The sequence below is a fragment of the Quercus suber genome, unplaced genomic scaffold (genome assembly GCF_002906115.3).
Source record: "Quercus suber isolate HL8 unplaced genomic scaffold, Cork oak 2.0 scaffold_1439, whole genome shotgun sequence".
Lineage (NCBI taxonomy): Eukaryota > Viridiplantae > Streptophyta > Magnoliopsida > Fagales > Fagaceae > Quercus > Quercus suber.
Genome location: NW_027070813.1, coordinates 1 through 13,762, shown reverse-complemented (window position 1 = coordinate 13,762; position 13,762 = coordinate 1). Strand labels below are relative to the sequence as shown.

At 34.2% G+C, this 13,762-nt stretch overlaps 1 protein-coding gene across 1 annotated transcript; it reads right to left on the bottom strand.

Annotated features, from left to right (window-relative positions):
* Positions 1-10,125: 10,125 nt before the first annotated feature.
* On the bottom strand, positions 10,126-13,465 carry LOC112000135 (tryptophan N-monooxygenase CYP79A68). Its single transcript, XM_024032243.1, has 2 exons — positions 12,509-13,465; positions 10,126-10,752 (listed from the first exon to the last, which is right to left on the bottom strand). The coding sequence occupies exons 1-2, from the start codon at positions 13,463-13,465 to the stop codon at positions 10,126-10,128; spliced, it is 1,584 nt and encodes a 527-aa protein (XP_023888011.1).
* Positions 13,466-13,762: the final 297 nt, after the last annotated feature.

The following is a 13,762-nucleotide window of genomic DNA, read 5'->3' as shown; positions in this document are numbered from 1 at the left end:
TCAATCAGCTACAAGCTCCCCGCTTGCTTTTCTTTTAAGATCCAATGGTTGCAACGGTAATGATCTTCAAGATGTTGAAATCATTTCTACCATGAAAACCCTAAGTTTTGTGTAAAGGAAAGCTCCTCAAAGATCTCACAAGAGATTCACACAAAACAGCAATGTATGAGCAACAATACAATATGGACGACCTCCAAAAACGTGGCTAGGGTTTTGTTTATATACCTAGGGTAAAAACATAAAACCCTAAACGTTTAATGAAGTAGGGCTGAGTTGGAAATTCTGCAGAAAATTCAACCTGTGCGATTTTCGATCGATCGAGTCTATTCTTCGATCGATCGAGCCAGGCCGAAAGTCCCAAGTACTTCTGCAGCCACTCGATTCCAACTTTACAATATTAAACCAACTTTGAGCAAGTCTAAATAAGACTAAATACAATGTTTTGATCATGGTTTGCCAACATTACAAATTAGAGTTCTAAATACATAAAATCCTAAGACCTAAGAACCTAACATATTTTATAATTTTTATTCTATTTAGACGCCAAGGATGGAAAATTGTTCCGTCCTCGGCGTGTACTTATTGTCAGTTCTTCATGCCCTCTGGTCTTGTGAGACTATATGTTCAGTGTGGTGTTCCTGTTTCCTAGCTCTACCCTCTGAATTTTCTAGGGTCAATTCGTTCAGGGACTTGCTTGAGTTGTTGGTCTGTTCCTCACTAAATTCTGAAGTTTTTGCGATGGTTTGCTGGGCTCTTTGGAATTGCCGAAACAAGATGCGGGTTGGTAAGGTGGTTTGGCTGTTGAATCAAGTAGCTGGCGTAGTGCAGCATCATTTGTAGGAGTTTTAGCAGGTTTGGCGTTGTCCTAGTAAGAAGGTTCGTGCACAGCGACCTCGATGGAAACCTCCAGATACGGGTTTTGTGAAGGCAAACTTTGATGGGGCAATTTTTGAGGATATAAGTGTAGCGGGTATTGGAGTGGCTGTTCGGGATGAGCATGGAGAGGTCGTTGCAGCTTTGGCAGAGAAAATCCCTGTGCCCGATTCAATGTTTACTCTTGAGACGTTGGCAGCTAGGCGTGCAGTTCTGTTTGTTCAGGAACTTGGCCTTCATAATGTGGTCTTTGAGGGTGATTCGGCGTCTCCCACTCAGGCTATTAGTAATAGACTTTTTACTCATTCATCTTATGGACATATTATTCATGACATTTTATTGTTTGTAAACTCATTTCAGAGCTTTTCTTTCTCTCATGTGTGTAGGCAAGGTAACACTTTAGCGGATGCCTTAGCTAAGAGAGCTAAGTTATCTTGTCATTTTTTGGTTTGGAAGGAGTCTATTCCTCCGGATCTTTATAACTATTATTTGTCGGATTTTCCATTATTTAATTAAGTAGCCTTCTTGGTTGGTTTCTCAAAAAAAAAAAATGCTCTTAATGTTTTGGTTAAATAATAAGAATAATTATCATGGAGATAGAAAGAACATCATATTTTAAATTTTATTGTATTTGAAATAAAAAAGAGAGTAAATAATATTATTGTGGTGCTGTTTGCAAGAATTCTACAAAGTTTTACAAGGAGCATTCCACGTGAGTTGAAGAAGATTGACCTTAAAGAGAACAATTAATTGGTAAAATCTTTAATGATTGAATAAGAGATTTGAAGTTCAATTCCCACTGACACCAAAAACCGATTGGTGTATTGGTTTGATGAGTTACCATCAAAAGCATACACTATAGGTTGAAATTATCTCAAGAAAAAAAAAAAAAAAAAAAAAAAAAACTCTTCCTAGGCATAATTTATTTATGAAAGTATGAATTTATTAATTTTTTAGGTTTATTAACAAAAAATTTAAAGTCCAAATATTCTATAAGTCTAAATATTAGCCTAAGTACACTAATTAACCAATACATTAGCTTAAATAACATTTTTTTTTTTTTTTAAATTTCAAAATTTTAACATTTTTTTTTTTGCTTTAAATTATACCAGCCAAAATATCCAAGTATGCTAGGTACAGGCTGCTGTAACCTGGTATTTTTTCTGGTACATTTTAAAGGAGTACCAGTACTGACTTAATGGCTAGCATGGTATATTTTCTCGGTACGGCTGGTACTGGTACAGTATTAACGTCCATGGTTTTAGCTGAATGATAAAATTATAGAGTTGTGTAGAAAGGTGGTGCTAACCGTAAAGATAGAGTAAAGAAAAGGAAGGATTGATAAAGTTAGAACAAAATAATTAATGACCTATGAGAACTTTAAATTTACGAAATCTGTATGAGACGACTCTTGTTGTGGAAATCAATTATCTTTGTAACGACTCAATGGCCTTGACTTTCATGTAATCTACTACTAATATTGAGTGAGATGCAATTTATTTTATATATTTTCTTATTTTTCCTTTACGTAACATGTTATCTTTTTATTTTTAAAGATTTTTTTTTTATTTAGTTATCTAATTTAATTTTGTTATTATTTTATATGCAATAGGAATAAGTATACATGCGGAGTTTGATAAGTTAATATTGTCCCTGGTAGCTAGTACTTTTTTAGTTCTTTTGAGGTGATGATAATATTAGTTGAGCATGTAAACTTAAAATATCATTTTTTTTTATAATTTTTTTTTTGAGTATTTGAGTGTTTGTTTTTGTTTTTGTATTTGTATTGAAAGAAAGACACAATATAATCAATTTATTCATTTTTTTATTACTATATTATTTTTGCATATGAAAAATATGCATTGACCTAATATTGTCCCAATCCTAAAAAGTAACAAGAAAAAGGGTCATATATTTTACAAGTTGTTTAAAATGATTATATATATATATATATATATATATGAACTTGATTGACTCATCCATTTAACAGGTCTATCTTTTTTTCTTTTTTCTTTTTTTCCTTTTTTCCTTTTTAATGAAAATAATGTGAATTCTATTAAGATATTAAATTTTGTAACGACATGGTGATGTGACAATCACTTATTGGATGATGTAAAACATGAGTTTTACACCCCATCCTTACCAAATTTGAACTTATAGTACTTTAACTCCATGTGGATATCATGGAGCAATTATGGACTTGACCTAGCAAATTGGTTGACTTGATTGGGTTTGGCGGAATTCAAGAAAGAAGTAGTCCGTGGATTCGGAGCCTGCGCGTGGTCGTGTCAGGAAGTTCTACTGGTGGGTAGCATTAGGAAGTCGAGCGGGGAGCTTGTAGTCCTTTTGTATGAACTTCAATTCTTTCATAGTGAATTCAGGTTAGCCTTGAGGATCGGTGGGTCAAATCCTCCCCAGGTTTTTACCGTGTGGTTTCCTGGGTGATCATATCTTGTGTTATTTATTTTCCGCTGCTTTATATTCTTGATATGATTGTTTGGATTGTTTTAACCTAGAATTGCTTAATATTGACTAAGTAACAACTTGGCTAATTTATCTAGGCTACGCAATCTGTGTGTTTAAGGGGTCTAAAACCGTTCAAAATATATTGTAATGGAATAACTAAAGTTATTCATAAGTTTGTTTATGAGTTGTGAGATTAGAATAAAACTAAAGATTTATTTTAGGAAATATCTTACTCAAATAATTATATTTTAAAGTAATAATATTTTTTAAAATTTGAGAGAGAGATGAGTTATTTTTCATGATCTTTTATTTCCATAATTGTTATTTGCATATGGAAAGTTTATTTATTTAAAAATATATTAGTTTTAGAAATTATTACACCTAATAATTATTTTTCATTTTAAGCAATAGCTATTCATAAGGAATGATTATTCCTTGTAATAAAAATATTGTCCAACTACTAAATAGTTAAATCATAGAAATAATTATTACACTACAAAACATGTCCTAATTGATTTTTTGTTTAAGAAAAATTCAAATAAAAGTCTCTTATTCAATGACAAAATATATTAGCAAATAAAACTATAATCCCACTTGATATATAGCATTAACTGTTGGAGTATTTTAATATTAAATAATTAAAATGAATGAATGTTATAACATAAATGTAAATATGTGGGAGTGAATATGGAAGATAAGGAGTTAGTGAAAATGGTTAATCCCACATTGAAAAAGAGAGAGACTATTTTATTCCTTTTAATTGTGATGATTAATGCCCTAAAATAAATTGTCTCAAATATTGGGCTAGATACGTGCGCAAGGGGGAGGTGAGGAGTGTAGGTATCAAAATTGGAAATGAATCAACCTCTTGAATCCTCCTACTTGACAGCCCATTCAAAGTAATTACCATATCTGTTGGTGAGTAAATGGCCCGAATTAATACTCCATTTTTACTATGGAAAAATGAAGAGCCATTAACCCACTTAATGGACTATCCGTTTGGGCCTATTCATTCTTCAAAAACTCCTTATTTCACCATTAATTGTGTAACTCCAGCCTGTCAGATTAATATCCAACAATTAATTTTGTAACACCCACTACATCAGAATAATGGACCTAATTAATCAAATTAATTTGGGTAGTAATTTCGTGAGGCCCATTGAGCCTATAAATAGACTCATTCAGACCCAATCCAAGTTACTGCAAAAAAATACTGCAATATACACTAAAAAAAAATAGAGAGGTTCTTGGCAAAGAAGGGTGTTCTTTTTGGTGGAACTTTGAGCTTGAATACTTTATGCAGAGGTTGTTCTAGCCATATGACACTTGTGGGCTATTGTATCTTGGGGGAGACAAGTCAGAGACAGTCTGCACCGGTTACAAAGTTTAGCCAACGAAGGGCTTGAATCTCCTTAAAGAGAGCGAGTGTCGCGCTTCAGTCCAAATAGTGTTGTATAATTTTTCTTATTGAATTAGTAATATTCAAAAGTATTATTTAGTTTCTCGTTGTGTTATTTCCATTATTATTGTGTTTGCACCAACAATTTTAAGGAGATTCAATTAACATGGAGCCTACATAAGAGAAACCAAATGAGCCTGTTGGAGGACAAGAATCCATCAAAAGTTCTACCGATGGGATGAGTGAGGAAGAATATAGTCTCCATCAAGAAAAAATAGATAAGTATACAAAAGATGAATATAATTGTCTCTCTTATCTTTTGAATTGTCTTGCCAATCATTTCTATGATTATTATGATACAGCTTATAATTCTACTAAGAAAATTCGGAAAGCTTTACAAAGCAAGTATGAACTGAGAAGGCTGGTGCAAAGAAATATGCTGCTAGTAGATTTTTCCGTTACCAAATGGTGGATGGAAAATCGGTGGTGGATCAAGCACAAGACTTCCAAATGATTGTAGCAGAATTAAGATCTGAAAACATAAAGATTGGAGACAATTTGGTGGTAGCTGGCATAATTGACAAACTACCACAATCTTGGAGGGGGTTCCAAAAGACTATGCGGCACAAACAAAAGGAGATATCCTTGGAGACTTTGATCACACGCATCCGTGTGGAGGAGGAGGCTAGAGGACAAGATGCACTCATGACACGAGAGCAATGGGAATTCCACCACAAAGGTAAACCTTATGTTAGCCAATAATAATATGCCTAAAAATCATTTTCCTAGAAATGGTCAATTGAAGCCTAAAAAGAGAGCTTTTAAAAATAATAATAGACCTCAAGGAAGGGGAAACCCGAATAAAAATTACAATAAGAACCAAAAACCCCCTTCACAAGATCAATTTAATAGATCCTGTTTTGACTGTGCCAAGAGTGGGCATATTGCTCGATTTTGCAAATTTCAGAAACGTGAATCTGTCCCGCAGGCTAACGTAACCGAAGAACCTTTAGTGGCTATGATTACAGACATTAATATGGTGCAATATGTTGAAGGGTGGTGGGTAGATTCTGGTGCTAATAGGCACGTCTGCTATGACAAAAATTGGTTCAAGTTGTACACTCCTTTTGAAGAAGAAAAAACGGTTACGCTTGGTGACTCTAGCAAAACCAAGGTTCTTGGAAGTGGTGAGGTTGAATTGAAATTCACTTCTGGACGCGTGCTAATATTGAAAGATGTTCTTTACACTCCGCCCATGAGGAAGAATTTGATGTCAAGTTTTTTGCTTAACAAGGTTGGCTTCAAGCAAACTATGGAATATGATAATTATGTAATCACTAAAAAGGGATTATTTGTGGGTAAGGGTTATGCTTGTGATGGAATGTTTAAATCGAATGTTGAAAATAATAAAGCATTTACCAATTCAGTTTATATGCTTTCTTCTATTAATTTTTGGCATGCTTGTTTGTGTCATATAAATAGTAGATATGTGGGAATCATGAGTAGTTTAGGATTAATTCCAAGATTGTCAAAAGATTTTGAAAAATGTGAAACTTGTAGTCAAGCTAAGATTACAAAAAAGCCTCTTAAAAGTGTTTTAAGAAATACCGAATTACTTGAGTTAATTCACTCTGATTTATGTGAATTTGAGGGAATTTTAACTCGTGGAAGAAATAGATATATTATCACTTTTATTGATGATTTCTCAAAATATACAACTATTTATTTGTTGAAAAATAAAAGTGATGCTTTTGAAAATTTTCAAGATTTTTTTAAAAAAAGTTGAAAATCAATTCAGTAGAAAAATAAAAAGAATAAGAAGTGATAGAGGCCGTGAGTATGAATCAAGTGCATTCAACTCATTTGTTCAATCTTTGGGAATTATCCATGAAACTACTGCACCATATTCATCTGCTTCTAATGGTGTGACTGAAAGAAAAAATAAAACTTTAATTGAGTTTACAAATGCCATGTTAATTGAATCTAGTGCACCTTTACATTTTTTAGGTGAAGCTATTTTAACTGTATGTTATGTTTTGAATAGGGTGCCACATAAAAAGTCACACACCACAACTTTTGAGATGTGGAAAGGACATAAGCCAAATTTGGGATATTTGAGAGTATGGGGTTGTCTTGCTTATGTAAGACTTACTGACCCTAAAATGCCTAAATTAAGTATAAGAGCTACTACCTGTGCTTTTCTTGGTTATGCAATTAATAGTGCAACATATAGATTTTTTGATTTTGAAAACAAAATAATTTTTGAATCTGGTGATGCAATTTTTTATAAAGAAAAATTTCCTTTTAAATTGAAAAATAGTGAGAGTGAAGAAAATATTTTGTCACAATCTAGTTCTTCTACTTCACATTTACAAAATCAAGAAAATTTTGAAATGGATCCTAGAAGGAGTAAAAGAGCTAGAGTTGAAAAAGATTTTGGTCCTGATTATTATGTTTTTAACATTGAGGAAAATCTCCAAAATTTAAAAAAGGCTTTAACATCACCTGATGCTATATTTTGGAAAAAGACTGTAAATGATGAAATAGAATCTCTAATTTCTAATAGAACTTGGAAATTAGTAGATCTTCCACCGGGTTGTAAGACCATAAGTTGTAAATGGGTCCTTAGAAAAAAGTTGAAACCGGATGGATCAATAGATTAGTTTAAAGCAAGACTTGTTGCAAAAGGCTTTAAACAAAAAGCTGATCTTGATTTCTTTGATACTTTTTCTCCGGTAACAAGAATTACATCTATTAGATTGTTAATTGCTATTGCTGCAATTTTTTATTTGAAAATTCATCAAATGGATGTAAAAACTGCTTTCCTAAATGGGGACCTAGAGGAAGAGATTTATATGAATCAACCCGAAAGCTTTGTAGAGCCTAAACGAGAAAGCAAGGTATGTAAGCTAACTAAATCCCTATATAGCTTAAAACAAGCCTAAGCAATGTCATGGAAAGTTTGATTTCTGCATGATTGAGAATGATTATAAATCAAATGAATGTAATAAATGTATTTATTCTAAATCATGGAATAATTTACATGTTATTATTAGCCTCTATATGGATAATATGTTGATTTTTGGCTCAAATATGCATGTTATAAATGAGACAAAAAATATGCTTAAAAGCCATTTTGATATGAAAGATCTTGGTGAGACTAATTTTATTTTGGGCATGAAAATTACAAAAATATGTGATGGAATATTTCTTGATCAATCACATTATGTTGAGAAAATATAATTTTCATGATCACAAAAGTGTGGCTACTCCTTTTGATTCTAGTATTCATTTATTTCCTGTGAATAAAGATGATGAGATTTTTAATCAAAAGGATTATACTAGCATTATTGGTAGTTTGCGTTATGCTACTAATTGTATTAGACCTAACATTGCATATGCAGTAGGAGTACTTTGCAGATTTACTAGCAAGCCTAGTAAAGATCATTGGCTAGCTATTGAGCGAGTCATGAGATATTTAATTGGTACCAAAAACTATGGCTTATTTTATAAAAAGTACCCTGCTGTGATTAAAGCTTTCAGTGATGCCGATTGGAATACTTTGTTAGGTGATTCTCTCTCTACCACTGGTTATATTTTTACTTTAAGTAGTGGTGCTATTTGTTGGAAATCTAAAAAAGCAAACAATAATTGCTAATTCAACAATGGAAGTTGAATTAATAGCATTAGCTTCAGCTAGTGAAGAGGCAAATTGGTTTAGAGATTTATTATATGAAATTCCACTTTGGGAAAAGCCAATTCCACCTATATTAATTCATTGTGATAGCACTGCTGCAATTGGTAGAGTTAAAAACCGTTACTACAATGGTAAATCCAGACCTATAAGAAGAAAGCACAGTATCGTGCGATCTTATTTGAGTAGTGGCATCATAACTGTAGATTATATTAAATCTAATGATAATCTTGTAGATCCATTTACCAAGGCCTTGGCAAAAGATAGAGTCTGGAATACATCGAGGGGAATAGGACTAAAGTCCATAGAATCATGAGCCATATATGAGGATACCCAACCCAAGGACCAGAGATCCTAAGAATTGGGTTCAATGGGAAAAACAAATCATACGATGGTCGTAAGAAATGCACTATTTATTTTTTTTAATTATTTATTTTGTAAATAATTTTTTAATTGTTCATCCCAATGATGTAAGTGCATTTATCCTATAATGTGGAGAGGTTGAAGAAAAACTCTTAATGAAATTTGTAGCTCGTATGAGTGGGGTGTCAAAATTACAGGAGCACCCTTGACAAAATTTCACCTATGTGAGTGTGGGGGTGGGGCCGCTCCCTATGAGATTTAGACTTAATCTCAAATACACTTATGAAACTGGGATCAGCACACGGCTGTAAAGTGTTAGCTATAAAAGCTCATGTCAACACCTGGGTTGTTATGTGTAAGTAGTGACGCTTAATTTCCCTAAAGTAGTCCTAGTTCAAGTCAAAGACCACTATGACTCCGGAGTTGAGATCTTTATTTTACTAAGAAAATGTTCAATGCAAAGCACACCTTCATGATGTATAGTGACCCATCTTTGCCTGGTAATCTCTCTTTAACTAAAATTTAATATTAAAATGAGTGGGGGATTGTTGGAGCATTTTAATATTAAATAATTAAAATGAATAAATGTTATAACATAAATGTAAATATGTGGGAGTGAATATGGAAGATGAGGAGTTAGTGAAAATGTTTAATCCCACATTGAAAAGGAGAGAGATTATTTTATTCCTTTTAATTGTGGTGATTAATTGGCAAAAATGAATTGTCTCAGATATTGGGCTAGATACGTGCGCAAGGGGGAGGTGAAGAGCGAAGGTATCAAAATTGGAAATGAATCAGCCTCTTGGATCCTTCTACTTGACAGCCCATTCAAAGTAATTATCATATCCGTTGGTGAGTAAATGGCCCGAATTAATACTCCATTTTTACTATGGAAAAATGAAGAGTCATTATCCCACTTAATGGACTATCCGTTTAGGCCTATTCATTTAGACCCAATCCAAGTTACTGCAAAAAATACAGCAATATACACTAAAAAAAAATAGAAAGGTTCTTGGCAAGGAAGGGTGTTCTTTCTGGTGAAGTTTTGAGCATGAATACTTTGTTCAGAGGTTGTTCTAACCATACGACACTTGTTGGGTTGTTGTATCCTGGGGGAGACAAGTCAGAGACGGTCTACACCAGTTACAAAATTTAGTCAACCAAGGGCTTGAATATCCTTAAAGAGAGCGAGTGCCACGCCTCAGTCCAAATAGTGCTGTGTAATTTTTCTTATTGAATTAGTAATATTCAAAAGTATTATTCAGTTTCTCGTTGTGTTATTTCCATTATTATTGTGTTTGCACCAACATTAACTACACGAGATTATCAATTAAGCTGGGTACAAATGAGTAGGCAAGCGAGGTTCTGCATACACATGCAAGGGTTTGGGGAGGAAGAGTTGGTCGTTCTCTTTAAGGTCAATCTTCTCCAACTCAGGTGGAATACTCCATGTAAAACCTTGTAGAAGTCTTGCAAATAGCATCACAGTAATGAGTGTCCCTAGTGTACCACCCATGCACCCTCTTCTTCCTCTGGTGAAGGAAATGAACCTCAGGTCAGGTTCTGCAAGCCCTAACTCATGTGAATTATCCTTGAAATGTCGCTCAGGGTTGAACCTTAAGGGGTCCTCCCAAACTCTTGGGTTTCGACCCAGGCCTAATCGGCTTAGCAAGACTTGGCTACCTTTAGGGATGAAGTAGCCAGCCACAGTAAGATCTTCTTTAGCAACATGGGGGAGATTGAATGGTGCAATTGGGTGAAGCCTAAGAGATTCCCTTGCACAAGCCATCACATAGCTTAGGTTAGGAATGTCTGATTCTTCAACAAGTCTCTCTTTTCCAACCACCCTGTCTAATTCCTCTACTGCTTTTTGTAGCTTCTCAGGTTGGTTTAGAATTTCTGCCATAGCCCACTCCACTGTATTGGAAGGATTATCTATAGTTGCAAGGAATAGTTCCTACATGAATAACAACAAGGCTATTAATAGGTATACAAAACTAAACATTTTTGTAAATATATAACATAGACATTTCTGTAGGGAGAAAACTGGAAGGATCCTCTAGAATTCTTTTATTTTATATTTTATTTGAGATAAAGATTATACTCTAACCTAACGTAAGTGTATATATGCGTAAAACTTTCTCCTAAAAACTTAAACTCTGTAAGGTTGAAATTTATCAACCATCTTGTTAGCTTTATTCCGTGCCAATTTGCTTGTAATTTAGCACTTAGTAACCCTGTATTTAGGTGAGATTTATGTAAGGATAGTGTGTGAAGAGAGTGTAAAGAATTGCTCAACTTTGTGCAAAGAAGCAGGGACTCACGGCTAGGACTCGCGACTTGCAAACCGCCAACTGCTGCACATGTGAGAATAATGCGGGAAGGTGAAAGGTCACACCAGCTGTTGTACTAAAGGATAAAAGTCCCAGACTGGCCAAGCCGTTATCTCGCAACTTGAACTCACGACTTAGACCAGTCGCGAGGCCAAGCCGCCAATCAGCCCTGTTTGGGAAAAACTGACTTTTTGTATTTCAAACACACACCACTATATATAGATCCTTATACCCACGAAATGTAGAGAGCTTCCAGGGAGAATTTTGTGAGAGAAACCCTAGAGAAAAACAAGATTGCCTCATCCCCAATCTTCACTAAGAGATTCTTCAAAATTCCTCTACTCTCTTCCTCTCCATTGATACATCCTTGAGAGGTTATTGACCAAGTCCTTTTCTCACCACACCCACGTTTGTGAGAAGGTCTTTTGGTGCCAAGGGAAGCAGTTTAGAAGGGAACAATGGTTACTGGTTGATGCTATGGGTTATAGCGGAATCTGGTAAACTAGAAAAGAAAAAGGTTCGGCGCAATCTCGTTGGAGCAAGAAGCTTAGAGGGCTTAGGTACCTGGATAGATTAGCTTTGAAGAGTCTATTGTTGTTCATGTATCCCAACTACATTTTCTAGTGGATTATTGACCGCTTGGAGAGCGACGGAGAGATTTTACACCAAGGGCTTCGGTTTCCTCTTCGATAACACATTGTGTGTTGTCCTTGTGTTTGCATTTCTCTTCCCTTTATCTTTGCCTTTTATTTTCTGTTGTTGATGTGATTATAATTGGCTTAAATTGTTTATCAATTCTATGTTTGGCTTATGTTCATGTTCCACACATTAATTGTTTGATAATAAGCTTGAATTGATATTTTGTAATTTTGGGTCTAAACGTTCAAGAGTGTTTCACACACATATTAAACATTCAAACTCCGACTCTTACCCCCTACCACACAAGAACTTGTGGCATGCTAAGGATGTGTGATGATAGAATCCCCTAGAATTCTTAGAGTAAATAGAAATCAAATCTTATATTAAATCTTGTCCATAAATTTATTACAAAAGATATGAGTGAATATTCAAAACAATAATAATTAATATTTCTTTAAATGACACTAACCGGCAAAATTGAATCAATGATAAAAAGAAGAAGAATTCCAATCAATTGTTTAAACAAGAAGTTATTTGTAATTTCTTATACTATGCAAATAAGATCCATCAATTAAAAATGATTAGGTGGATACTTCTTTTCTTATCAAACCTAGGTTTGTTTTCAATAGTGAAAAAAGAGTAATTATTTGGTATCTAATTAAAATGATAATTAATGGAGTATAAAAGTCGTGAAAATGGGAATAATATCTTAAAAACCGATTAAATGTTAAAGTATATCACCGTGATTTGTGCTTTGATCTCTGCCACTGATAGCAATGGCTTCCCATTGTCATCCTTAACTGAAATGAAAACATCAAGAAGGTCTTCAGGCTCGGTCCTCTTCCCCTCTTTCCACATTTCTACTCTCTCATTGATAATCGGATCCTCATATTTTTTGATAACATTCAAAGCATTCCTCACAATCTTTTCATGTCCATCTAAATCGAGTGGCTTCAAGATTGGCAAGTAATCAGAAACACACAATGCATACACATACAAAAGAATAGCAAATAGTGCTTTAATATGCTCTTGTTCTTCAACACAAGGCCCCCCATCCTCTCTTCCTTGCCCATAGTACCTTCTGTTGAACATCATTCTCCTTATAATATTTCCAGTGAAGTGTCGGGAAACTAACCTTACATCAACAACCGAGCCTGATTTGCATATATTGTTAATCACTCGGAGAATATTATCGGCTTCTTCCTCTCGCTTACTACGTAGCCATTCGAGTCTTGTCTGGTTCAATATCTCGTGACTGAGCACCTTCCTCATCTTCTTCCATTGCTTTCCCCAAGGTGCAACGACTACAGTCAAGAACCCATCACTGAACATACTAGTGGTGACTGTGATAGGCCTTGATGCCATCACTGCATCATGTTGCTTCAAAAACTCCATGGCAATCTCTGGGGAAGTTACTGGCACAACATACACTCTTCCTAGACGTACACAAGCGATTTCTGTGTTCAACTCTTTCATGAGGCTATGCAGCCACCTATATCTAGGTTTTTTCATCCACATCTCTGGCAGATTTCCAACAATAGGCCATGGTTTTGGGCCAGGAGGGAGGGGGGCTCGCTTGCTTTTGGTGAAGATTTTTGAAAGAAAGAAGAAGATGAATGCAAAGAGAAGCGCAAATAAGAAGGTTACATAAATGAAAGCATATTCAAACCCATGACTGAAGAAGAAAGATAAGGACATGGTCGATATAATGTCAAACATATATGGCTGCGTCTTTTCTACAAGCTAAAAAGATGGGAGTATATGTAGAATGCTTTTGCAAATACAATACCATGGCTATATATACAATGAATTCCCCATGATTTTAGTTAATTAGGATGGCAAGCTGTAAAAGCTATTTATTAATTAATATTAATTACTGTTAATTAATATTGATTAATATTAATTAACAGTAATTAATATTAATTACTGTTAATTAATTAATATTAATTACTGTTAATTAATATTGATTAATATTAATTAACAGTAATTAATATT